This window comes from Arvicola amphibius, chromosome 5 (genome assembly GCF_903992535.2).
Source record: "Arvicola amphibius chromosome 5, mArvAmp1.2, whole genome shotgun sequence".
Classification (NCBI taxonomy): domain Eukaryota; kingdom Metazoa; phylum Chordata; class Mammalia; order Rodentia; family Cricetidae; genus Arvicola; species Arvicola amphibius.
In genome coordinates, this window is record NC_052051.1 from 16,933,377 (window position 1) to 16,959,454 (window position 26,078).

Genomic DNA, 26,078 nt, shown 5'->3' on the forward strand with positions numbered 1-26,078 from the left:
CCCCTTTTCAAGAATAGATCCTTGGTGAATGATAGATCTTTCAGGCCCAGATGTTGGTGCAGCAAAGCCAGTTTGAGTCTCTGAATGTAAAAATATCAAGCTCAGAAGCACCCCAAGGTTGGCTGCCATACACAGCTGGCAAACATCCCCTGAAATCGGCAGATGAATAGAGTACTTATTGATATAAATATCATCACCACAGCAGCTGGGAGCCTTACAAAAATAAGCAACGTTATAGCATGAGCATCAGAAAAGCCGCCTTCAGCACCTGGAGGGGTGGTTCTTTGAAGTGGTGTGAACCTTTGCCTGCTAGCATGCTCCTGCCAAGGCAGCCCAGCATGTGGGCCAGGCCAGCAAGGTGGACAGGATTGCTTTGGTCCTAAGTATCTCTCAGTTGCTCCTAAGAAAACTAACAGCACAACCTGCGGTTTGACTATGCACTCCTGTTGGAGGGTGGTCAAATTACAGGTAGGATGCAAGAAGATAAGGACAAGGAGAGTATGTGAGCTCTTGGGAGCCTTGATTTCCTTGTACTGCTGTGGAATTGGTCTACCTTTGCTCTGAATCCTATGCTGCTTCTTTGAATCGGCCATCTGCAGCCACAGTATTGTTTTCCAAGTAGATACTGATCAGAGAACTGGAATCCGTGAGAGCTATTGATAAAGATTCTCAAACCTCTGCCTTCAGTCCTAGACCTTTTACTAACTCTTTAAGACTCTGGGAGCTGGGAAGTAGCTTGCTGGATAAAGTTCTTGCTCTAGGACCTAGACACAACAGAAGACCAGAGAGGCACCCAATCCCCATGAGACACATGTTGTGGCAGGAGGTGAATCCCATTCAGGCTGTCTTCAACCAAAAGTAAAACCCCTCTAAAGTGAAATCTATAAGAGGCTTGAGGGGCAGAAAGACCCAGAGCAGAAGGGTGGTGGAGATGGTATTCGGGGAAAGGGGAAGAGGTGGCATATCACATTTCCCTCAAGATCTGTGACAGGAGGAAAAAATTACAGTAAAAAGGAGCACTTTTATAAGCCTGGAATCAGATTTGGGGATAGCCAAGCTGATAGCTATCCCCATATTAATAAATACTTGTGTTTCCAGTTCCCTTGAATATTAGGTTGCTTCAGAATATGGGCAACTTCTCCTAATTTTGCTTGTTGCTAATACTAGGGAACTAAGTGTTCTCTAGTATTTATCTTGTTCAAATTTGAGAGAATTTTGTATTCCGAGTTGTCTTTGAACATTTTCCAAGGTTTCCCTCTCCACATGTCATAATTGGTTACCTTTCTTCTATTGGTCCATGGGCTTTTACTGTCTCAGCGAGCTTCTGTTCTGTAGACCGCGTGCATTCTAGATGACAGAATAATCCTCATTTTGCTTTCAAAGACTTTGGATATAGTTCAGTGAATTTCCCTGCTAACTTTGTAGACACTACTTTGGAAACCATTGTTTCCTTCTTGTATATCTGGAAGCCCAAGCCCAAGCAGGGAAGCAATGTTAACAAGATCACCTGGCCCATCATGAACTTTTTGCCTATGACCTCCTGCCAGGGATAATGGAGATGTTTATACCAGTTAGAGACATATTTCTAGGTCCTGGTTCCTGACCATCACCCAGAAGACAGTAACATTTCCTTACGGCAAATCAAGAGCTTACGGCTTATACAGAAGTTTAGTTGCCCAGTTTTGAGGCCCTACTGTGAAAAGCCTGAGATCTGGTGATGCAAAAAACAGGTAGAAAGGTGGGAATTGGGTGGATCTGAGCATAAGTGGATGTGTGTGATAAGTTTTCATGCAGGCGAAAGCTTCTGGAAGGGAGGGAGGCAAACGCTCCCTTCTAAGGAGAGAGCAAGGTGACATTTGAGAAATGTGTTTGTTGTCATTATGTCCACAAAACAAATACTCAAAATTGATTTATTTATTTTACCAGTGCTTGAGAAAGCACAGCCTAACGTGCCGAGTAAATGCACAGAATGTCCCTTCTGTTCTTCGGCCTGCTAGGCCTGCCTTTTCAAGGCACTGTGCCTCTAACTCCCCAGAATAGTGGAGGTAATGCTGGAATAGGAAGTCGGGGTCATTCAGGTTTTGCCTGATGTTCACATGCTGTGTTGCTCTGAGTCAGTTTTCATAACCCAAATGTCAGCCAAGTTGCCAAATCTCTTCCTTTCTCCCCAGTCTATGAGAAAAACCAAGTATCCACCCAACATTTTTATGAAATTCCAAGGAATTCCCAGTCTCATACTTGTTGGGGACTGTGGACCCGCATACCCCAAATTTCCTGTAAACAGCTTGTTTTTCCTATGCTTGCAGCTGCTCTGAGCAAAACAACTTGTTTTCCTGTGTCTGCAGCTGCTCTGAGCACAAGACCCTGATAGCAGGGGAGTGGTTTTTGGTTGCTTGCAGCTGAAGGATCCCAAGAGCGAGGGCGTGGTCATTGGTCAGGGAAGGCACTATGCAAGCTGCCCTATAACACAATAAAGGGGGCATTCTTAGGGAATTCAAGGATGACCTGTGTCCCTGTGTCAGTGTGTTTGTGTGTTTCGATCTCCAGGCCCTTGTTTGTGAACCATCCCGTAGTGTAGGTGGTACATTACAGGCATAGTACCGTACATGTAGAGCACAGAACAGGCGTAGTGTGTTATACATACTCACTCCAAAGTTCTAGTTTTGCATGGATGGGAACAAGGTAGGGCTCATATCTCTGCAATTTCATGATTTAAGGTTGAATATCATACATCATCTTTCTTAAATCCCATCTTGTCCTTTGCTTATGGCCGCACATCTTTCTCCAAACTTGTCAGCTAAATCCATTTCCTCCTCCACCAACCTCTCCTCCTACTCCCACTTTCTCAATCCTGCGCTTCTATTTGATAGGATAAGAATGACTTGAGAGGGGTACACAGGCCCGGCAGTGGGGATTATCTCAACTACGTACGTTGATAGGAAGACCACTGTGGGTGGCATCATTCCCTGGTTGGAATCCTAGACAGTACAAAAATAAAACAGAGTTGCAGTGGTATGACTTCATTGCTGACTACTTCCTGTTGTGGATAAAGAATGACCATTTATTCCAAACTCCTGACTCATTCATTTCCCCACCATGGTGAACTGTGCTCAAGCTGTGACTCAGAAAAAGACCCTTTCTCCCTTAAGTTGCTTTGGTCAGTGTATTTAATTACAGAACAGAAAAGTAATTAAGATATAACCCATCCCTCAAATGTGTTCCCTTTTCTACAAAATTCAAATCTATCTATCTATCTATCATCTATCATCATCATCATCTATCTATCTCCTTAATTCTTCTCTTTAAAAGCTTCCCAGACTCTGCGTCACGCATACCATGCACCTGTAGGAAATGCCCTAAACCCTATCTTTCCTTCCCAGGAGAAAGTTTATCTTTGTCTGTCCTAAGAGTAAGTTTCCATCCGCCATATAAAAATCCCATTCTTACTTACAGGGCTGTGGGAGGATGAGGTATGTAATGTCCTTTGATCACAGTTCTAAGATGTTTCTTTCTCTGTCCCTTGTACCTTTAACACCTACTTCCATAGTCTCTCGTCTGTAACTGGCCACAGTGTCAAAGCTAATTACATAATCTTACAGAATCTATTTAAAGGAATATTATAATCATGGCCCAGAATTCTAACACCAACTCAGGTGGCTCTGTTACATTTCTCTACATAAATTCTGCATAATTTACTTCACTGTTAGGTGGCCCAGGATTGATCTTTTCTCCACTCCCAACCCAGAGGACCACAGGACCCTGCTATCTAGAGTCATTCATTTCTGATATTACCTGCCTTTTTCCTACTTATCAAAGGTTTTTTATTTAAGAAAAGGTATAGCTAAGGTGCACTGAAATATACTTTTGAAACTTTTTTCCAAGAATAGGCCCATCTGCTTCCTATCATTCAACTCACCAGTGCCTGTTTGCTATCCCTGTGACTAGACTAACAAGCATTCAGATTCCATCAACAAGAAAAAGATGTTTAACGCAGGAGGCTGCCCCTGCACTTGTCGCGTTCCATGCCTGAACTTGCACCCTCCCCCTTCCCAAAGGAGATCTTTCCCTGGCCTGAGCAGCCACGGTGTTCAGGTGGAATAATGTAGAGCAGCTGTTCCTGCACTGTCTACAAAGGCTGATTGACTTTTGCTCGGTTTAACTCATTTTGACAACAGACAACAGAAGCCCCTCTGCTCCTCAGGAAGAAGTGTGAGCATTTCTAAATCATCGGTGACAATGAGGCTGGCTTCTCTCCTGGGCACAATCATAGGCCCTCCCTCTGAACATCTGCAGTGGTGAGGCCCTCCCTTCTGGCAGCTCTACCCTTCCTAGGCTGATAAGGAAAGGAGAGGGGGCAGGGAAGAACAGCTGCTCCAAACTACAGACTTCTAATCAGCATATCTGGGAGAATATAGGCGTGTGGACACATGTACATGTGCATAGAGAGGTCAGAGGTCAATGCTGAAGACCTTTCTCTACCTTTCTCCACCTAATTGGGTTTGTTTGTTTGTTTGTTTGTTTGTTTTGAGACGGAACTCTCAGTAAACCTAAGGCTCACCGGTTTAGCAAGACTATCAAGCTTCGGGAATCCTCCTGTTCCACTTCCCTGGTACAAAGATTACATCACCATAGAGCTTTTTCTGTGGCTTCTAGGGATTCGAACTCAGATCCTCATACTTATGTGGCAAGCTCCTCATTAGCTAAGCCCATCTTCGCGGACCTTTCTTAAGACATTTGTAGTAGGAGGATACTTGTTTGTTTCCCAACTGCCCAGCAGCTCAGACCCAAAATAACCATATGGAAACTGTATTAATTAAATCACTGCTTGACCCATTAGATCTAGCTTCTTATTTGCTAACTTTTACATTTTAATTTAACCCATTTTTATCTGAGTATTGTCACATGGCTGTGGCTTACGGGGTAAAGTTCCATCTGGCACCTGTCTCTGGCAGGGCTACATGGCTTCTCCTCACTCCACCTTCCTTCTCCCAGCATTCAGTTGAGTTTTCCCTGCCTACCTCTATTCTTTGGCCAAATCACAGGCCAAACAGTTTCTTTATTAACCAATGGTATTCACAGCATACAGAGGGGAAGTCCACATCAGACACTGTCAATATTTTCATTAAACTACAAAATATCCATGTAATATTGAGTGTAAGCGTGGCTTCAAGATCAATTGATCAATTGCATCTTCAAGATTTCAGGCTTGAGAGGATCAAGCAGGATTCTTGGAGCCTATGTACTTCTAGGATCTTAAACTATCAGAACCCCACAAAAGTTCTAAGCAGCAGTGGCACATGCATGTCTTGGTCTGGTTCCTCTGCCCACACATGTGCTCTGTTCCATCCCCATGTCACTTACAAGCAAGCCTCAGTTCCCCTCGGGTTTCCACAAGAAATCCATAAACCCCGAGCTTTGTGCACACTATGAGAAACGGAATAATTAGGAGGCTTGAGAAGGGGACCACATGACATATTATATCACCTTCTACCTTTCACTGCCTCTTCCTCTTTGACTTTCCAGTTCCCTCTCAAGAAAACCCCACAAGTCTCCTTCACTATTGTCCTCTGAACTCCACAGGCAAGTGACATGTTTGTACACACACACACACATACAACACTACACACACACACACACACTCAGCACATGCACACATACTAATAATAATAAACAAAAATTAAAAGAATTAGAAGGTGCGTCAGATGAACCCCCATTGCATTCATTTTTCTACAAAGAGAAAATCCTCTTTGATTTTTCTAAATCGCTCTCAATAAAACCCTATACGCAAAGTGATTACTTCCCTGTCCACAATGACGCCTGTCTCCACAGCTCCCCAAGCTGACTCTTTTGGAATTTTTGCAATAAAGACAAGTTTTTTGGTATTAATCCCAAAGATAAATTTTCAAAAACACTAAAACTGAAAGAAAAATAAAAAAATCTTTCCCTTTATTCATCCCGTCTTAAGTTATGCTGCCTAATGTTGCCTACTCACTGGAGACATCCCTGTGCAAGGAGACATTAAGATGCACACATCCCCTTATAATAAACTGGATGAATTAAGAGTCCTGGACAAGTTACCAAGAGAAAAAGTATTAAAATGAAACCCTAGCTTTTATTTTTATTTTTTTGTTTGGTTTTGTTTTTCGAGACAGGGTTTCTCTGTAGCTTTTTGGAGCCTGTCCTGGAACTAGCTCTTGTAGACCAGGCTGGCCTTGAACTCACAGAGATCCACCCGCCTCTGCCTCCCGAGTGCTAGGATTAAAGGCATGTGCCACCATTGCCCTGCTCCCAGTTTTTAATTTTTATCTCTGCTAATGTAAATATAGATTATAGGTAATGAACCTAGGAAGGGGACGGCAGGGAGAAGGGCTCTGAAGCAGACTTGGAAGTGATGGAATCCCTGTGGCTTGAAGAAAGGGAGCTGAGGGGATGGGAAGACACAGAGGGAGCATGGTGGTGGGGAGGAGAGTGGAGAAGGAGGAGGCTTAAGAAAAACAAGTTATGTCTGAAAATACTGCAAGGAAACCTGTTGATTCATTTTTGTTGTTGTTAAATAAACATACAAAGTAACAGGTTTCTAGCATTTTCACACAAACTTAGTTTTCCTTGATGCCCCCCTGTGCTTCTCCAGCCCCCAAACTTCCAGTCTCCTTCCCCATTTGTACCGTTCTGTCCTAGTATTCTCCTTTGTCACCTGTGTTGCGTTACCCTCCTCACTCTGCTTCCTTAAAGCCCCGTTCTCTTCTCCTAGCAGCTTTCCAGTTTCCTGACCTCTTACTGCACAGGCACCCACATGTCCACACACTTGCAGAAATTAGTGCCAGCTGCACACAAGGGAATGTGGTATCTGTCTTTCTTCTTTCACCACTTAAAAAAAAAGCCATGAGAAGGGAAAAAGGGAGAATGGAAAATATATTTTAAATGTAAAACTGAAGAAGAAAGGAAGAAAGAAAATTAATGGAAAGGAAATAAAAACAAAACCACAGAAATGGGACCAGGTGAGATAGCTCAGTGGAGAACTGGCTAGTGACACCATGACAACCTAAATCCAACCTCCAGAACCAGTGGACACAGCGGGAGAGCGGAGCCAACCCCTGAAAGTTGTCTTCTGAACTCCGAAGGCAAGTGACGTGTGTGTGTGCGCGCGCACACACACACACACACACACACACTAAACATACACACACACACTAAACATACACATGTATACTAATAGTAATAAGTAAAAATTAAAAGAAAGAAATAGAAGATACTTCAATTGGAAACTCCAATGTGTTTATTTCCCTACTTTTTGTGTGCTTCATACTCAAGCCAAAATGGAAGCTTCTGCTTCAATGGAACCATGCATTTGGACACAAAGATGGTCTTAAGACAACCAGAGAAGATACTTTGCTGATGAAAATCATGTACAAGTCCAGAAGGGTCGCTGGGAATAGAGTGCTTGGTGTCCCTACATTTCTGTCTCCTATTTCCTGTTTCTGGATTATATGCAGCATGCTGGGCTGTGAGGAGACCCTGATGATCTCTGGCAGCTCAAACGCACATCTGCCCACATGTCGCCCAGACGATGTCACCCACTGCTGCTGCTGTGGTCTCACAAATTAGGGAACCGAAGTGAAAAGATGGCAGCGATTTAGGATTAGAAGGACCCTGCAACCTTCTCCAGCCCTCTGGGCATTATGGGAGAGTGACCTGGAAAATCAAATGCAGAGAAGTGTCCTAAAATATAGGACTCTTGTTTGAGGCATAGTAGAACCTATTAGCTTGAGAAATTGGTCTGGAAATCTTATTAAAAGAGACACATCATTCCACATTCTCCTCAGGCTGAAAATATTGGGGGTAATAGACTCTCCCCAGTGCCTCAAATCCGTGCGCCTCATGTCAGGATCACAGCCGAATTCTGGCAAGGCTAAATTCAATGCAGGCAATAAAGGCAATTATTTTTTTTAAATGGGAAGTTCTGATTAATTCCAGTTTCTCTGGCCAACCACAGACTTATCGGTACCAGTCCCTCATTACTGTGAAGGTTGCGAGGCAGAAGAGCCAGTGGCAAAGAGAAATGAAGTTCAAATTGCAGCTTTGTCATTACAGCTCAGCAGCAGCAGACTGTCCAGCTACAGAGGCCCCTGTGACCGGCCCTCCTCCCCTACCCCCACATCCACATCTCCTCTCTCAATATACTTGATTAACCCCCAGTGGAGAGGCTGGGCAAGCCAAGCACCAATGCCTTATGAAACATCACCTTGCATGTCTTTGCTATTCGTGAGGAGCAGTAAGAAGGAACATTCTTCATATCTAAATGCAGAATGACTCCTGACTTATAACAGGACATTCAGCTTGAGAATTTTGACTTTACAATGTTGTGTAAATGATATAAATTTAATGGAAGCTATATAAATTTTGATTTGGGTGTCTTCCTTGGACCAGTAATAGGCAGTACTCTCTGGTGACGGTTAGGTAATGGCGGCAAGCTAGAGATCTCAGCATCCTGCAGAGAAACTACTAGTCCTTAACAGTATGCAGTACTTCATTGCAGAACCGCAATAATCTGAAGGTTATGTGTACTGAGTATTTTTTTTTGCAGTGCTGGGTATTAAACATAGGGCCTCATGCATGTGAGGCTGTGATCTACATCCCCAGGTCTAAAGTCATTCTCTACATTATAATGTCATCAACCAATGATGCATTTGTGGGTGTGCAGCCCCATCATAAGCCAAGGAATATGTGAATGGTAGTCATCATCCAGTGGCAGCAACTATACCATTGAATTATAAATGCAATAATTACCGGCAATATCAAGTAGGTATTCATTTCACAGCTGGTACAGTACTAAGTGATTTATTTTCATGAATTATCTCCTATATCCTCAAAAAGCCCTGACAGAGAAAGAGATGGCAAAGATTGGTATGAACGGCTACAGAGAAAATACTGTAGGTCTTCATCTAAACTGCCCAGTTCTGTACCTGCAGCACTGCGTGGCAGCAGTCATAGACAATTCAAGAACAGGTTAACAAATGTGTGTCAATAAAACTTTATTTACAAAACCATTTCCTATGGCTGTTAGGTCATAGTCTAGCAATCACAGCTAAAGTTAAATGATGGTGTCTCTAGGGGAGACCTTTGGGTCTTCACTGGGAAGAAGGCAAGGATATGATGTTCCCCTTTTGCATACCCTACCTCTGGTTCTTTCTTCATCATTCAGTTCTTGAGGGAGGAGAGAATAAAACTCATCATGTCATGTGACTCCCCAGGGTAAATTGTCAGTTCAGTATCATCAACAAAAAAAAAAAAGCAATTTTTCTTTCCCAAGAAAACCCTCCCTCAGAGGAGACCACCACACTGGATAGGCAGGGGGCTTCTCCATGCTTCTCAGAGACCAGAAATTTGAAGGAGCATGTGTTGCCTCTTCACAGACACCCACACTAAAGTCACCCAACAAATCAATAGTCACAGAAGAATATCCATCCTCTTTGATGACAGACTTAAACAAAAGACCACCTAGGGTCTCACACCCAGGTTTCTTGGCCTCCACAGCACTGCATTGGACTGACAGTATTCTCAAGAAGTAATCTGAATATTATAGTATGTCTAGCTGCACCCTAGCCTGTTCTCATAGCTGTGATGATCAAAACTGGCTCCGGACATTAGGGGACAGGAACAAATGTATCTAGCTGAGAGGCACTCTCTTAGAGTGAGGGGTGACCATGGCTCTGGCTCTCAGCTATGTGTGTAATTCCCAATTCTAAGAGTTCTGGGAAGACAGTAAGCTCTCTTGGTACCAAGTAAATGCTCTTTCTTATGGTATGAAGGAGACACACTTATCCTCAATTAGCACCTGAGAGCAGAGATCTGAGTAACAAAACCCATAAGCATTAGAGCCTGGGCTTGAAGCTAAGACTGTCAGATGCCCAAATCTGTACTTTTGTTAAACAAGCAGTCTGAGTATGACTGTGAACAGTCACTGTAGACCTTTCTGGAATTGGAAATGGTTGGCATAATAAAAGCCAGATTGTGCCTGCCCTTCACTTGGAGCTACTAAAACCCTGCCAGCACAACTTTACAGGTAAATTCTGTTCTCCCCACTTCACAGGTTAAAAAAAACTGAGGTCTGGATACTGTTCTCCCCATTTCACAATTGAAAAGACTGAGGTCCAGCAAAGTAAGAAATAATTTGAAGTAAGCATAGTAAATATTTTTAAGCCCCCCCCCCCCCACTTCGTTCAAAGCTTCAGCATTTTAGAACCAAAGAAATTGGACCTGTACTGCAACAGGGAAGTTACATACAGTTTGCTTCTTAAGACCGGACCTTTCTGGCCATGTGCCCTGCTCACAATAAAGGCTCAGTGACAAAGAACACTTATGTGCCCCCTTCTTTGACCTTGGCCTCCTGTGACCTCTGGTTTTTTTGTTTGTTGGTTTTGTTTTGTTTTTTCGTTTGGTTTGGTTTCGTTTGGTTTGGTTTGGTTTTCTGCAGCTTTGTATGCAATACTGGCCTGAGAAGACCTCCGGGTGTTACGGTCCCATCCAGGTGGAGTTTGTCTCCGCAGACATTGATGAGGACATCATCCACAGAATCTTCCGTATCTGTAACATGGCTCGGGTGAGTGCAGAGCCGCCATGGCTCCCCGTTCCCCTTCTTTGCAGAACAGATGGAGGCTGCTGGGAGAGGATCCCACGGAGCCAGCCAAGAGTCTGTTCTTCCCTCCTGATAAGCTCTTCCTTAGGGAAGTGATGTCTCTGCTGATTCCGACTCCAGACCCAGCAATGGCTGTAGCACAGATAGATGTTCAGAGTGGCATCCAGCCTGCCAGCTCTATTTCCTGACACTCTAGCAGCCATGTAGACAAAACTTCCCAGACATTAGCTCTTCCACACTCTGGCACACTGCACTGGTACCCTTCATTTGGATCTTAGGAGCCTTAGACCAGTTCCTACTAACATTGACATGGACCACACAGAGTTGCTTATGAAGGGATACTTACTGGTTGAATCCTGGGTTGGAGGGGCACATTAAAAATCTGTGAAACAATGGCTAACTACTCTTGCTCTTTACTGAGAGCTCAGAGAGACGGTATGCCATGCTCCCCCCCCCCCCCCCCCCCCCCTTCGTCTGCTCTCTATGTGCTAGAATCCAGTTTTGAGCTTCGGGCAAGGGGCTGGAGGTTGAGGAAACACACACAAAGACAGACAGACACACAGACCTCCAATCACTGGTACAAGGCCCCCTTTAATAGCACCATGGAGGCGTAAATAACCAGTTGTCAATGGCCAACAGGTGAAAATCCCATCTTCTGATCCTCTAGGCAAGGCACAGCTTTTAGTAACTTCAATTAGAAGGCTCTAGCAGGGAAGAGCAGCTGAAGGCCAGGACTCCAATTGGTCCCAACAACGGTACTCGGTTTCTGCCCTCAGTTTACTACCAAATAGAAATAAGATATGCTCCAACTAATGACCTTCAAAGAGAAAGAATTCTACTTGGCAGAACAAGAAAAGTGTTCCCAAAGAAAGGAAATCTGAACTGAGTTTGAAGATTGGCAGGACTTTTCAAGGCGTAGAGAATTTAAGCAGCAGGCACAAGGGGATGACAGTAAGTGTAAAGACACTCCGTGCCCATGATGGCACAGCTAAGGCCCCACTCTGTCTGATTTCTGTAGATGGAGCGGCGGGGCAGATTTCTACTCTATCACAGCCCCCAGGGAATCTGAAAGGCTTGTATCCCCAGACATCCCCAGCAGAATAGCCCTAAACAATGCTTATTCTCAGCCACAGGATGGTTACCGTATCGTCCAGCATCTTCAGTATATTGGCTGGCCTGCATACCGGGACACACCCCCTTCCAAGCGCTCTCTGCTCAAGGTGGTCCGACGGCTGGAGAAGTGGCAGGAGCAGTACGATGGGAGAGAGGGACGCACTGTGGTCCACTGCCTGTGAGTACCACAGAGATGTCTTCAGAGCAGTGTAGCAATGGGTGACAGATTATTGGAAATTGTTTCTGGTTGCATATGCCAGTCCTAGGCATCATATCAACATCCTTTATAATATAATTTATTGATGATACATTCAAAGGAATTAGAGTCCTTTAATAAACTGAGGTGCCAGTTTTTGTAAACTATTGTTGTATGACACATTGCTCAAGTGGAATACGGTAGGCAGACCACTTCCCAGTGCTCCCAATACAGAAGTGAGTTCCACTGTCTAAAAGGAGGTGTATGCATCATGCTTCTCAGTACAAGAAAGCTTGGGATAAAGTGGGTCCCACTAACCAGAGCTCCCTTGTGTTATTTCCTCAAGGAGAAGAAAAAGGACGGTACTATATTATCTTGATTTAAAATTTAGTCAGGCATTTAAAATGTATCACCTCATCCCATCCGCGAGGCAGATACTATCATTTTGCAGTAAGCAAACTAAAAGCATAGATGGGTAAGAGAAGAAAGCAAGAGGAACTCAGTTTGAATTCTCCAGACTGCGAGCTGCTGTACTGCCTGCTGTCCCACACTGCATCTAAGAAGAGGGAGTATGAAGAGCATGCAGGATGGGGACCTCTTGGACAATATGAGGACGACTTGGACTTGTTCACGGTGTCAGCCTCCTGGGATATCTCTTACCTTGTGCTTGGTAGGAACAGGGACACAGAGAGCCTGAGAGGAAGACACTACTCCAGTAGATAGATTTTTCAAAGCCCTGGAATCTGTGTCCCCCAAGAGGTACAGTGAGCTTAAGACTAGCCACTGGGATGATCTTTGCTTCCTGTTTAGGGATGGGTACAGCTCAGTAAATGGGCCCCATGACATTCTGATAAGCAAAGATTAAGACCCTTAGAGATTGTGGCTGGCCAACTACATTATCAAAAATTTTTAAAAAGTACTTAATTATGTTACCCCTGTTTTCCCATCTGTCCATTTGGGTATGTTGAAGTAGATCATGTTGAGAGCCTGTAGTTCTCAAGCATTTAGAAGATAATAATGTATCTGCCAACAGAGAGATTTACAAATGCCATAGCAGAAAATACATGAGTTCAATTCCTTAAGATGTCACAGAGTCTACCATGGGGCAGGGTTCTATGAAGAACTCAGACCTATACACAATCTGCAGTCATAAGAGATGTATGCAGGATATCTACAACCGTTAACTTGTTAGAGCATCATTTTGGAGAGAAATGACTAAAAGTCCCTCCTCTTTTAAAAAATCCTGTATTGCAGAACATCTGAACCACACTTTTATCTTCTCGTCAGAATAATTATTTCTGGTGTGAGTGGAGGCATTAATTATCTTTTATTGGCCTCAGAACTGAGTTGTCTTTTCCAAAGTCGCTAATTGTTCACTTTCTTCCAGATAGGCAGTTCATATGGTCAGGAAGGCCAGAGCTTAGAGCAGGTTAAATACACATGTGCACACTCAGAGCTGAAATGCTCCCACCTGTAGAAGCTTCTGTATAAGGATTCTGAACGGACTCCAGGAAGATACTGTTTAGTGTGTCTTCTCAGGCTGATGGATGATGTCAGACATGCCAAGCTGTCTCTAACTATATAATACAGACACTAGAGGCTGTTTTCCAACCCTGGCTCCCTCCAGTTCCTTCCAACACATTAGATGTCCCCTCATTAGCACAAGACAGTGTCCATTCCTCAGGACTTCCATGAGGCCCTAAGATGACGCATCTTTTTTCCTTCATCCTCTTGGTCCTATGTTCTGTTTCAAAAGATATACTAAACCTTCATTGCTGGGAAGGCTTCCTACACTCCAGTGTTTTTATTTCCTAGTCTATGGGGGCAGGAGTTGTTTCTTTGGTTGGTTGGGGGTTTTGCTTATTTTCACCCATGTCTCACCTGCTCTAGGTGACCAGCACATGGGTGTCATCTACCAATAGAGAACTGGACACCCTTAGGGTCCCCAGGCATCATGACAGTCACTGAAATGCAGGCACCCACCACTTAAGGGAGGATGATTTTGAGTATTTGAAACATCTGGTTGTTAGATTTCCTGTAGGTGAAACATCTGGGAGATTGACTAAGTGCTTCGTTTCTGCCCAGATGTTCCTTAGACACAGACCATTACATGAAATCATTAGCTGCCTTTGGCAGCTCGCCCAGAAGTTCAGAATCAGGTAGGTTCCTGAAGAGGCTTGTTTCCATAAGGGTAATTTATGGAGCTTCAGAAAGAAGGAACAACTGAGGATGGCCATTCCAAGAATGCTCAGTCCCTATTCCCAAGACCAGTAGGACCCTATTTAAACAAGATTTATAAGGAGAACTGTGGAATTAGTCTGGTGTTTTAGATATACCAAGCCAATGTTCCAGGACCACAGCCCAAAGTCAGGGCTAGCTATCCCAAGACTCAAAAATTACTATTGTTTTTATTAGAAGATAGAGAGAAATAGTAATACAACTACCTAGTGACTTCCATTGTTTTCAGTGGATGTCTGGTAAAGTATCCTTTGGGGCATGGATGTAGGTACCACATGTACATAGACACAATACCATCCTGCCCTGAGAATGTAGAATAGTGTCCTTGGAATGATTATAAAATGTTCACAGAGCCAAACAGACATCATTCTAACTAAACACTCAAAGGTCACATAGTCTAACATCTCTAATAAATAAATAAACTCAGGACACAAACCAAGAAGTGCCTTTCCCAAAGTCAAAGAGGATTCAGAGTCCCAATGAGATTTAACCCGAAACTCATGACTCAACTCAAGTTTCTATGGTTGTCTGCTCACACGTCTGCTAGGACAACTACTCCTTGCTCCCACGATTCAGCTCTAGGATCAACATGTATCTGAGTAGGGGGTCCTGGGGATTTGCTCACCCATTCACTCTGTGTTTAGAAATGGAGGCGGCCGCAGCGGAACCTTCTGTGCTATCTGCAGTGTGTGCGAGATGATCCAACAGCAGAACATCATCGACGTGTTCCACATCGTGAAAACACTGCGCAACAACAAGTCCAACATGGTGGAGACACTGGTGAGCTGCCAACAACCATGACCCAACAGCCAAAGTCTTTCTGTTCCCTGGACCTGAAAAAAAACAGTGTCCGTAAACAGGACACACCCCCAACAACTGGGTCTTATTTGAATACCTGTAGTCTATTCTCCTGGATGATACTGCCACTTTTCCTGTGTCTTTCCAACCCCAACAATTTCTCTTTCCTGCAGGGCAATCTAAAGAGTAATCCCAGTCCACTTACTTTGTTTTGCTTTCTGCCTGCTCCTTAAAATGTCACTAATTCGGACTTCAAGGAAGGATTCTAGAATAGTAACCTGTGAATTATGTTTTCAATTCAGCCCAAGCCTATTCTAACTCACTTACACTAATACTTTACAATATAAAGCATTAAACTGGGATGCTTTGGAGAAAAGATAGTAAAACTAGCGGGAAGGCAGAGTCCAGATGTTAAGATCTGGTACAATGGTGGAGACAACCCATCAAGGAGTTTGACTGTAAGTGTCTTTATAGCTGCTCCAAGAGTGGTGAGATCCTACATGGGATGTGGTCCAGAGACTGGTAGAAGCAGCATCACCTGGGCATTTGTGAAGAAGGCAGAATCTTGAGCCCCACTCCAAACTGACTCAATCAGAATCTTCATTTTCAGTATATACCCTTGCATGTTCTGCCTTGGTGTGCAATGTAGTAACTGAAAGGGCATGATCTCAGTTGGACATTCTGGGAAGCGTGAATAGAAGTAGGCATCAGTCGGGATGCTGAAGGTTGTCTAGACATGGAATATGGATTATCTCTATTTGATGTTCAGTGTGTGTGCAGTTTTCTCCAAAATCTACCTTTCTAATGCATTCTTTTCTTTTCTATCTCTCTCTTGTCTCCATCTCTCTTCTCCTCTCAGGAACAGTATAAATTTGTATATGAGGTGGCGCTGGAATATTTAAGCTCCTTTTAGCCCAGTTGGATGGGAAACCTGCCAGAGTCCAGAGGCTGTTTGTTGCAGCTGACCCTCTTTTTCTGTGACTGACGATGACTGGTCTCAGGAGTTCGGAGGTGGCACACCTGCCCAACTCCGAGAAGAAGACTGGTGGTCTCATGCTCTGCTGTGGGCTCTGCAGCTTCTGGCGGGTCTTCCATAACTGTGGGAGATGCTGCTGTGACGGGGCCCGAGCTTCCCTTCTACACCTGATGACATGGGGCCCACAGAAGTTTACACTCGAGCAAGGCCCTGGACTTCCAATCCCCAGACCTCTTGCTTTTGTTTTCTGAGTTTGTCAATTTCATGACGAGCTGACTGTGCGGGTGCTGGGGTATGGGGAGCTGGCCAGCCCTTCCCTTGCTGTCCTTAGGAGGACTGGGGGTGGAAGTTCTTCTCCATTCTATCTTGCAAAAGACAGTAGTTTGGGGGATCACTGGGTTATTGGGTTCTACAATCTCCTACAAGGGTCTCTGGCATGAGACACTTGCCAGTCTGTATCAGTGTGACTTCTGGATAACCCCTAGACCATATCAGGGTTCCTCTTCATCTCACACCCAACCTGTGCTGGGTTTGACTCATGATTACCATCTCCAGCCAAGACCTGACCTTCTGTATTCTCCTGGCCAACCAGCTATTTCCACGTCATACTTGGGCAAGGGTTTCCTTTGCTTTTCCATAGTCTGTAGGGGGAGAGGATTCATAGGAAATGTTGCAGTACCTTTTTTTATCTTTGTAGAAAGGGCCACTCTTCTGGGCAGGTTCTGACTGGCCTGTATGGTATAACCCTGTGCTCCCTAGGTGGTACTTTCTGTATGAAAGACAAACAAGAAAAGCTTTGATTGTTCTCCCAAGTACATGTGAAAAGAAACCGTATGAGAATATAAATCCTGTATTCTCTTATGTCAGAAAAAAAAAGGAAGAAAAGAAAAAGGGAGGATGGCAGTTTGAGTGTGTGGCTGTAAGATACGTTTCTTGGGCTTATCATGATTCCTGGCCATTCCCTTGAAAAGTCCCACTGATAACACAGCCGTTGAACAAGTGAAGTGGCATCCCTGTGATTGGTCCCTGGTTTGGGGGGAAATACAGAAACAGCTTTATAATTTATCTCTCCAAATCTGAACACTTTCCTAAAGAAACCCAACTGCTGTTTTGAAAATGGCTACTGTGGCCCCCAGGTTGGTTTCTAATATATTAAGCAGGCTTAGCTCCTGGGATTCTTAGTCTTGCCCAAAGCATGAGTAAATTCAGAAAAGGAAAACATTTGTGAAGCTTTCCTGCAAGCCAAGTGCCATACTTATCCCCTCCCATATGACATCTCATCTCACCCCTGAAAAGGGTTTGCATCACCTCCATTTTGTAATTGAAGAAACCTGAGCACCTTCTTCAGTGATGGAATTCGGGATTCAAAAAGACAAGTGATGGCAATGAAGCCTCCCTGCCATTTTCTTCATGCTTTCTCAGCCACACAGTTATTTAGTGGAAGAAAAATAAGGCTAGAAACTTCTGAGCAGAGAGAGAAGTCCATGAGCAGAAAATTTAATTCTTTCTTTCTGCTACCAGTTCTTCTCGGTAGCCCAAACTTTCGGAAATATTTTTATTAACTCATTCCCAGTTCCCCGGGAAAGCTAATCTTATCTAATTTCTTCATTGCTAAAAACAATTCTCATTTTCCCTCAGGGTACAAGGGAGCCAGCCTGGGAATCTCTCTAGCCTGGGCTGAGCCACAATATTTGACAGCCTTAATAGCCAGGGGTCTAGAAAGGTCTATCTTGCAGACTGATTTAGCCGCAAAGTATGAGGGACACAGAATCCAATAAGGTACGCATCTTGCCCTTCAGGCTCACTGTATACTAGGAAAGTTGAGCCACATTGTAATAATGGAACATACAAACGTTCAATGAGCCTAGACATGAGAGTAACTCACTCTGCCTAGCAACACCCATTCCAGCTGGGTCTCAACAGATAGAACAGAAAAAAAGGAAATTCAAGCCAAGGGGGTTAATGTGCACAATGGTAAAGAGAAGTGAGAAAGTATCAGGAGGGACAGATGGTGGGAGGTCAGCCCAGCTAGAATAGAACAGGACCGGGATAATAGCAGGAAGGTAGCCAGAGCCAGGGAGGAAATATAAAGAGCACGGTCATCACCCTGCAGGCAACAAGAAGCTGGCTGAGCTCAACAGTGATGCACTCAGCTTGGTTTGGGAGAAGGTCCTCTGGACCAGTAGTACAGCATCTTTTCCTTTCATCAGACACTGTGAAAACATCCTCCTCTGCGTGTGCTTTTAATGTTACCTGTGAGTAAGTGTGTGTGTGTGTGTGTGTGTGTGTGTGTGTGTGTGTGTGTGTGTGTTCATTATTTTGTTGCTGGAACAAATATGGAGTGGATCATGAAACTCAGCTCTTGTGTAAAACACCAGGTCTCTGCTCTACCGTGTAACAGGGTCAACAATCCTGACCTCTAAACCTCCAAGTACAAGATATAAAAGGAAACCAGGAAGTCAACTTCCATTGGCATGAGCCCAGGAGCTCTCTAGAAGTCCAAGAACACCAGACTTGATCAAGGAAGGCTGTCACTTTAGAGGTTCAAAAGAAAACATCTCAAAGCAAAGGCAAGCAAAGGGGTCCCATGATTCATTCTTCTCCTTTGATGGGCCTCTTACCAGGTAGATTTGAGTCTATCCGCAGGCCCCAGCCCCTACTGGTCCTTCTGGTTTCCTGTGGCTCTTGTCTCCTATTACAAATGGACTTCCCTATAGCCTGCAGGAGTCCGTAGCATAACCAATTAGCATGTTGCATGCTATATTCTCAGATCTTGGCCAGTTCCAACAGGGAGCGGACAGAGGAGGGATTATTTCACAGAAATCCTAGAATTCATTCTGCTGAGGAAGGGGTGAAAGAGCTGAAAGATAAAGATGACAGTGGCCTCTATCATTTCAAACGATGGGAATTTGAAGAGTAACTTCAGGGGGAAAGAAATGTGTGAAAATTCAGGCCATGCTGAGGGAACTCATCAAGGGTTAGCCCATCCCCTTATTTTCTCATAACCCAGTCACCCTCAAAGAAAGTGGTCTTAGGTCAGTGTGCACAAAAAGAAAATGAGGCACATGGACAGAAATGACATTCTTCAGATTCATGTAGAAAACATGCAGAAGGGCTTAGATGAAATGAAGATGGTCTAAGGAATTTATAAGGTATTTTCTCCCAGGAAACCTCCCAGGGAAATCCACCTTCCAAGAGTCTCGTCTCACTTCTATTATAGAATGAGCTCATCTTTACATGAGCAACGAAAGGGTGCCAAAGAGAATCCTTGCTTAGCAAGATCTTCCTATTGGTCTCTATTGGAATCTAAATGGAGAAAGCATAAGATATAAATGAGATACCATCAACTGTCCTCACTTGGGTGTGTTTGTGGCCCACATGGCTTCAGGTTGGACCTGAATTTCAACATCATGTTATCTTACCCCTACTGATAGGTTTATCATGGATGAGGTACGGGCCTGTCAGCCTCTAGACAGCCATAACACAGCCCTTTTTATAGGAATGGAAGAGGCCACTTGCTTCAGGTGTTTACCCTCACTGAGGGACTAAGCAATCAATGTCACCTACTCTGTGGAACCAGCAGACTCTACTGTAGACTCTAAACCATGAGTTCACTCTTCCGACACTTCTGAAGAGTCTGTGACCCATCGCTACTTTTCTGGCGAGGAAAAAACTCCAGAGGGAGAACTCACTTGCCCATATGAGCAAATTTTACCTGGTTTTCTGAGCACAGAGACAATATTCTTCCACCATGGTATCTGGGATTTTCCCACATGATTACTCTTAACAACAGAAACAGGAGTGAAACTAATGACTCAGTGGATAGTGGTGACGCCCAGTGAAGGCAATGGTCAGCTTCAAATTTCTTTAGAGACTCATGTTTTACATTCATAACATATTTGAATTCCAATTGCTAATTTATTCTCCGTAGTTTAAATATGACTATTATATATATATATATATATATATATATATATATATATATACCCTTTATCTCGTGCATCTCTCTGATGGACCTTGGGGAATGATATCTCTGTCCAAGGCATAGGACCTAGTCTTGTTCCTTCCTCCCGAGGTCAATTCTACACACAAATTCACATCAACTTATACTCCTCTAGGCACAGTCACTGCTGTATGCATATCCTGACTGCACTGCTCCTGACATTCAGCTTAGGTCTCTTCTTCTTACAGAGGGTTCTGCAAAGTACCTACTGACAGACTAGAATAATGAGGACTTACCTACCTGGCATGGTGAAGGTTGATCCCACAAAACGCAGTAGACAAAGGAGAAACAAGATGTAGCTTTACTCAGAAGATCCTTGACTACTGAGCAGTGCCTATTGTCTAAGTAGAGTCCCATGGCTTCTGATGTGGACAAATCTTAGGACACATGTCATACAAGCATATGGAATCTTAAATACCTTTCACTTAGCTCTATACAATCCTTGGGTTCCTATAGCATCCAGCACTCCAGACAGGTACCACTAGGAAGTACAGATCACTATAGCATGGTACACCATGGTAAGTAGGATAAGAGCTTGCTCTTTAGTTTAAACTCCAACTTTACCATTTTGGGACATTAAATTATCAGGCTGAACAAAGCATGGAAAAGTTAAAGCATGCAAAAATCCTTGGCTAGGTTAGAAGTGGTTAATCTGGAAGGCTAGGGCAGGAAAACAGGAAGGCAAAATGAAACTCAATGTTTTCTCAGAAGCAAGGGATGTTTATGGGATGTGGAGCTGAGTGATAAATGATGTGGGGGATAGAATAAAGAAAGTCACCCTTCATTAGCCTGTAGCTGGCCACCCCTACTAACCATCAGCACCAAGCTAAAACGAGTTCCGTACTGCAAAACATATGTCTAGATCCAAGGCTCAACATGAACAGGGTGCTGATCCTATGCCATAAAGTCAATAGATTATACTGAGCTGAGTTACTTAAGAATGAGTCACCAACCCAAACCAATAGACAAGACAAAAGATAAAAATGGAGAGATAACAGTGTCATTTGAAAGCCCTGACTTGCCTTTCCCCACTGACCAATCAATGTGAGGCCCTCCTTAGCCTCTTGTCAGCTTTAACATACAGCCACGTAGAGCAGAAAAATGGGAAAAGTAAATTCAACTATAGACCAACTGAGATTCAACCTCGTTTGTGTGGGTTCCCTGTGTGAGATCGTTTCTAGATATATATCAAAATATCAAAAACTACAAAACTCAGAGCCTTCCCTTTACCTAACATGTTGTCACCTTTGAAATCCCATCCTTTGAGAAAGAGAGAGAGAGAGAGAGAGAGAGAGAGAGAGAGGAGTTGGTTGACAGTGGGGGAAAAGGAATAGATCTAACTTTAGTTTTCTCTGACACATATTTCCGGGTCATGGAGCTGATCCTCAGAACACACCACAAATATCTCTGTCATTTCTATGTATGAGAATAGGCTCTTTGAGTTTCTCGATAATCATGGGTAGAATCTTGTATGACAGTGGCTATATAACTGTATTATAGAGACCAAGACCACCACTTGCATACCTCCTGGCAATGTCCACAAGGGGTAGAAAAGCTGTCAAAGAACCACATTCACCACTAAATTCCATCCATGAATATTAGGTGCCCCACAGGTGGAGTCAGCATCCACATTGATAGTACCCCCAAACCTGCTACCCCTTTACCAAGCATGGATCCACCTAAGAGCTTAGTAGTGGTCCACTGCAGCTGGTACAGGAGACAGTCAAGGACTGGGATGGAAGACAATCTTCTAGAAAAGACTTTGGAAGGCAGTTAACCATAAGGCTTCCTTCTGGATCTGAGAACCACTCTAGATGGTAAAATGAAGACTCTGGTTCTTTGTTGGAAAGTTCAGAATATAAAGCCTAGGGGCCCTGGAATATTAGCAAAGTAAGGGTATGAGATCTGGGCCATGGAGGGTACCTAATGTGGGTCATGGTTCTTCAGTGAGGATAATTTCTAAGGGCTTTGCGTGCATATTCATGTTAGTCTAGAAAAATGTCACCCTCCTGAAGAGACAGGCAGGATACCAGTATCCATAATCTTCATAAGACTGCAGATGCTTAGATAGAGTCAAGCAGAGTTTGCTACCCTGGTGACTCCTATGGGGGACGCTAAGATGACTGAAGAAACGGAGCCTGTAAGAAGGAACTTGACGACTGCCAGAGAGGCTAGCTAACCATCTCATGCTTCCCAGCGGAAGCTGGGCTTCTCCATCTGCTGGAGCAAAGTGCAGAAGCAGCATTGCTGTGATAGACTTCAAAGTCAGTTTCACCTTTGCTGGGCAAATCCCCGCAGAGTGAGAGTCGTGTTTGAACCGGTCCCTGCAAACTGTAAGCTAAGCAGGTGGTGCTTGGATTGTGAGGTGGAAGCCTCCCTGCTTTCCAATCAAAAGGCAGCCCTAGCTGTGTATGGTTACCGCAATCACAGGGAGCAGCTCCTTGGCCATACATCTGATGCTTACTGAAAAGGACAGCCATCACCCAGACTCACTGGCCATAAAGGCTCTCGGTGACAGCCAGAACCAATAAAGGTCCAGGCAGGAGTCGTCACAAGACTTCACTTCCTGCTAACTCCAAGGGTTGATTCAGCCTTCAGTCCCTACTCAAGGCTTGTAGGAAACGATTTCAAAAGCACAGTGATTCTGTGGACACCCGATCATAGTCATTCCCAATGCATACATTTTATCACCAACAGGATCTTGGAATAGCCCAGGTTAACTCATATTTGCAATCAGGCTCAAAATCACATTCTACCTTCTCTCTCCACTCTATATCCTAGTAGCCAATCAAAGGTCCAGTCATAGCTTCTATGGTTGCCTTGGCTAGTGGCTACCAGTACAGCTCTCCAGGGACTATCATGAGGTCCCCAGTCTATACTAGGGAGGCTAACATTTTGATACCCGTGTGGCATATGATATCACATGAGACCAAAGTCTCCACACTATTTGAAGCCTCCACAAATTCCAGTGGCCTGCACTTGTACAGTTTGGGTGTTTGATAGATAAAGCACGTATGAGAAGAGAAAACAAAATAAATCAACTTCAAAAAATAAAACCAGCACTGTGCTGTCGATTTTTTTTGTTTTGTTTTCTTGTTTTTTTCCTTTTTCTTTCCAGTTCTAGCTTCAAAAAACAGAAGGTAAATAATGTCAGGTCAATGAATATCAGATATATTTTTTGACTGTACATTAAAGTGACGTGTAATCTTTTTACACCTGCAAGTCCATCTTATTTATTCTTGTAAATGTTCCCTGACAATGTTTGTAATATGGCTGTGTTAAAAAAAATCTATACAATAAAGCTGTGACCCTGAAATTCATGTTTTCCTAAGATATTCACACTTGTGTCTTCCTGGGAGTAAGGGGGAGATGAGAAGAGACAAATTGAAATGCAAGAATTAAAGGTACTACTATCAGCTAGATTTATTGTAATTTGCCTCTTTAACCCTACAACCATAGCACAAGGCATGCAAATGAGAAAGTTGACGCATAAGAGTATCAAGAGATTTTTCCATAAGTGTACACTGTACTAGTAGAAGGGTCGTATTTTAAGTATTTAAAGCAGCGTGTCTTTGACTGTGGTTCAGAATACTGGCTTCAGAATCAATGGGACATTTGTTAAGCAAATATTTTTAAAGTGTCACTCTGTCTCTCTGTAAGTGTGTGCTCTGTGTGTGTGTGTGTGTGTGTATGTGCACATGTATGTGTGTTCACATGCCAGGGCACAACATGTCAACCCTCACCTTTTACCTTGTCTGAGAAGTGGTCTTTTGTTGTTCACCAGTGCAAGTGCCAAGATAGCTGGCCCAAGAGCTTCCAGGGATTCTCTTGCCTCCACCTTCCCCTCTGCATCAGTACACTGAGATTGTATGTGTATATCACTGCATCCGGGTTTGTGTGAGCTCTGGGCATCCAAACTGAAGTTCTCACGCTTCCCTGGCAAATGCTTTTACCCACTGAGCCATCTTCTCAGTCATGCACACTTTGAGGTCCTACATCAAAACTTCAGAGTCTGCCTGTTAGCAAACTACTCATGTAGCAAACTGTCAGTTAGCTCCAGCTACATAAAAACCAGCAACAAAATTCAGAGATACAAGCCTTTTATAGCACTCATCTTGGATTCGAACTCAGCAGGGTTCTCCTATACATTCACCATCCTGGGGCTCTGCTCAAGGCCAGGCACATTGGCTGGTATAGCCATGTTCTATGTACCTCTTACCAGCTTCCCGCAACCTAGCCTGGGCATATGATTCTCATGGTGATGGAAGGTGCATGATAGACAATGTTTAACTAGCCTTTGCTTGAAAGAAACATGCATACAGCATCCTGTGAGCAAATTGAACTCTTTGAAATACTTAGGATCAGGAGCAGTGATTCTTCCTCTTCGTAAGGGCCTCTCGTCAATTTTCCAAAAAAAAAAAAAAAAAAAAAAAAATCTTTAGTTTAGCCATCCTACCAATGGTGTCTGGTTCACCTGTTAACATCTAATCTCAAAGTCACCTGCATCACTCATTTCTCTTGGAAGATACAAAAACATGCCGGGTTGCTGGTGTTTAATGGTGTCCTCTACCGATTGCAGCACAAGCTCAAGTTAAACAGTTATTGCGTGCATTTTTTTTGAGATAGTATTTTAATTGCAACATTTTCCCCTTCACTTTTCTCTCTCTAAATCCTCCCATATACCCCTCCTCACGGTTTAATTTCATGACACCTCTTTTTTAATCAGTTGTTATTGCATTGATGTGTGTATATATATATATATATATATATTTGTATATACACACATTTATGTATATAGACATATATTTCAATATATAACCTCTTGAGTCCATATAATGTGACTTGTATATATATTTTCAAGGTTCACCACTTGGCACTGGACAACCTAGTAGTGTTCTCTTTCCCGGAGAGGACACATGTTGCTATTAGAAGGGGTTGGAGAGGAGCCCAGGAGGAAAGGGGACAAGCCAACTCAAAGGTGAAGCTGCTAACCTGCGAGTTTGATGCATATTCTATACATTTGCTAGCAGAACAGAAGAAACAAAATCCCCCTCTTTGGAGTTTACTGAGTCCCAGTGTCTTTGGCCGTATCCAGACCCAAGTGTGTCCTGAAAACACAAGCCGTGGGTCTAGAGCCCATGGTTCATTTGGTTCCCCTTCAACGTTGGCAATGAGGCAGGGCTTCTCTGCCTAAGGGGCCTAAATGTAGTCCCAAAAAGACACCCTCCAAAGCTCCAGAGCCTAAAAACCCGTGCTTTCCAGCTTGGCCCTGATTGGGAAACCTGGTGTCCTGCCAGCTAGTTATCCTTGCCACTCTGTCCTTGGTCATGTTAATCTCACTTATTCTGCCTGCTATAATTATTCTTTTGGGGTCAAAAATGTAATAGATGACACTGAGAAAAGAAAATTAAAAAGATGAAAAATTATACATAATATATAATAGCAAAGGTACTTTAGGACATAATAACTTTCTTTCCAAAGAGCTAATACCTTTGAAAAGTGTTTTTGTAAAAATCACACATACTCGCTTGCCAGAATGAAATAACCATAAATGAGGGCATAAGACAAAGTTACCATTTAAAAGCATTTGTTACTGTTTAATCATTCCAGATCCTCCTCGGCAAAATATACTTATGTAATTTTCTATGTACTTGGCATCAAATTGTATATTCAGGGATGTTTTCTCTTCTTCCTTGACAGCAAGATGTGTCCATCTTTTGATGCACACATGCTTACATAAACACCTTTTTGTCTTCCCTGAAGTCTTTGCAGTGCTATTGGCCTAGAGGCTAAGCTAGCTTGGGTGCATTGACGCCAAAAGTTACCACAATGCCTACTAAAGATGTCATCCCAGCTGAGGGGCCAGTGTTAACCTTGAAGAATAGCCTCCCCTGTCTGCTTTAGCCCTGAGGAGAAACAGACAGAAGTGGCACATCTTTCTTCACGTGTCCCTTGGCTAAAACTTCTAAATCAGTGCTTCTCAACCTATGGGTCACAATCCCTTTGGGGTCACACATCAGATATCCTGCATATGAGATATTTACATTGTAATTCATAATAGTAGCAAAATTGTAGTTATGAAGTAACAATGAAATAATTTTATGGTTGGGGGTCATAA

At 43.5% G+C, this 26,078-nt stretch overlaps 1 protein-coding gene across 1 annotated transcript in view; it reads left to right on the forward strand.

The window, feature by feature from the left end:
- The window catches only part of Ptprt (protein tyrosine phosphatase receptor type T), a 784,117-nt gene extending 768,223 nt beyond the window's left edge, over positions 1–15,894 (forward strand). Inside the window, exons 29-32 of the mRNA XM_042055120.1 lie at positions 10,475–10,600; positions 11,764–11,927; positions 14,828–14,963; positions 15,841–15,894. Coding sequence (XP_041911054.1) covers positions 10,475–10,600; positions 11,764–11,927; positions 14,828–14,963; positions 15,841–15,894 — 480 coding nt within the window. The remainder of the gene's footprint in view (positions 1–10,474; positions 10,601–11,763; positions 11,928–14,827; positions 14,964–15,840) is intronic.
- Positions 15,895–26,078: the final 10,184 nt, after the last annotated feature.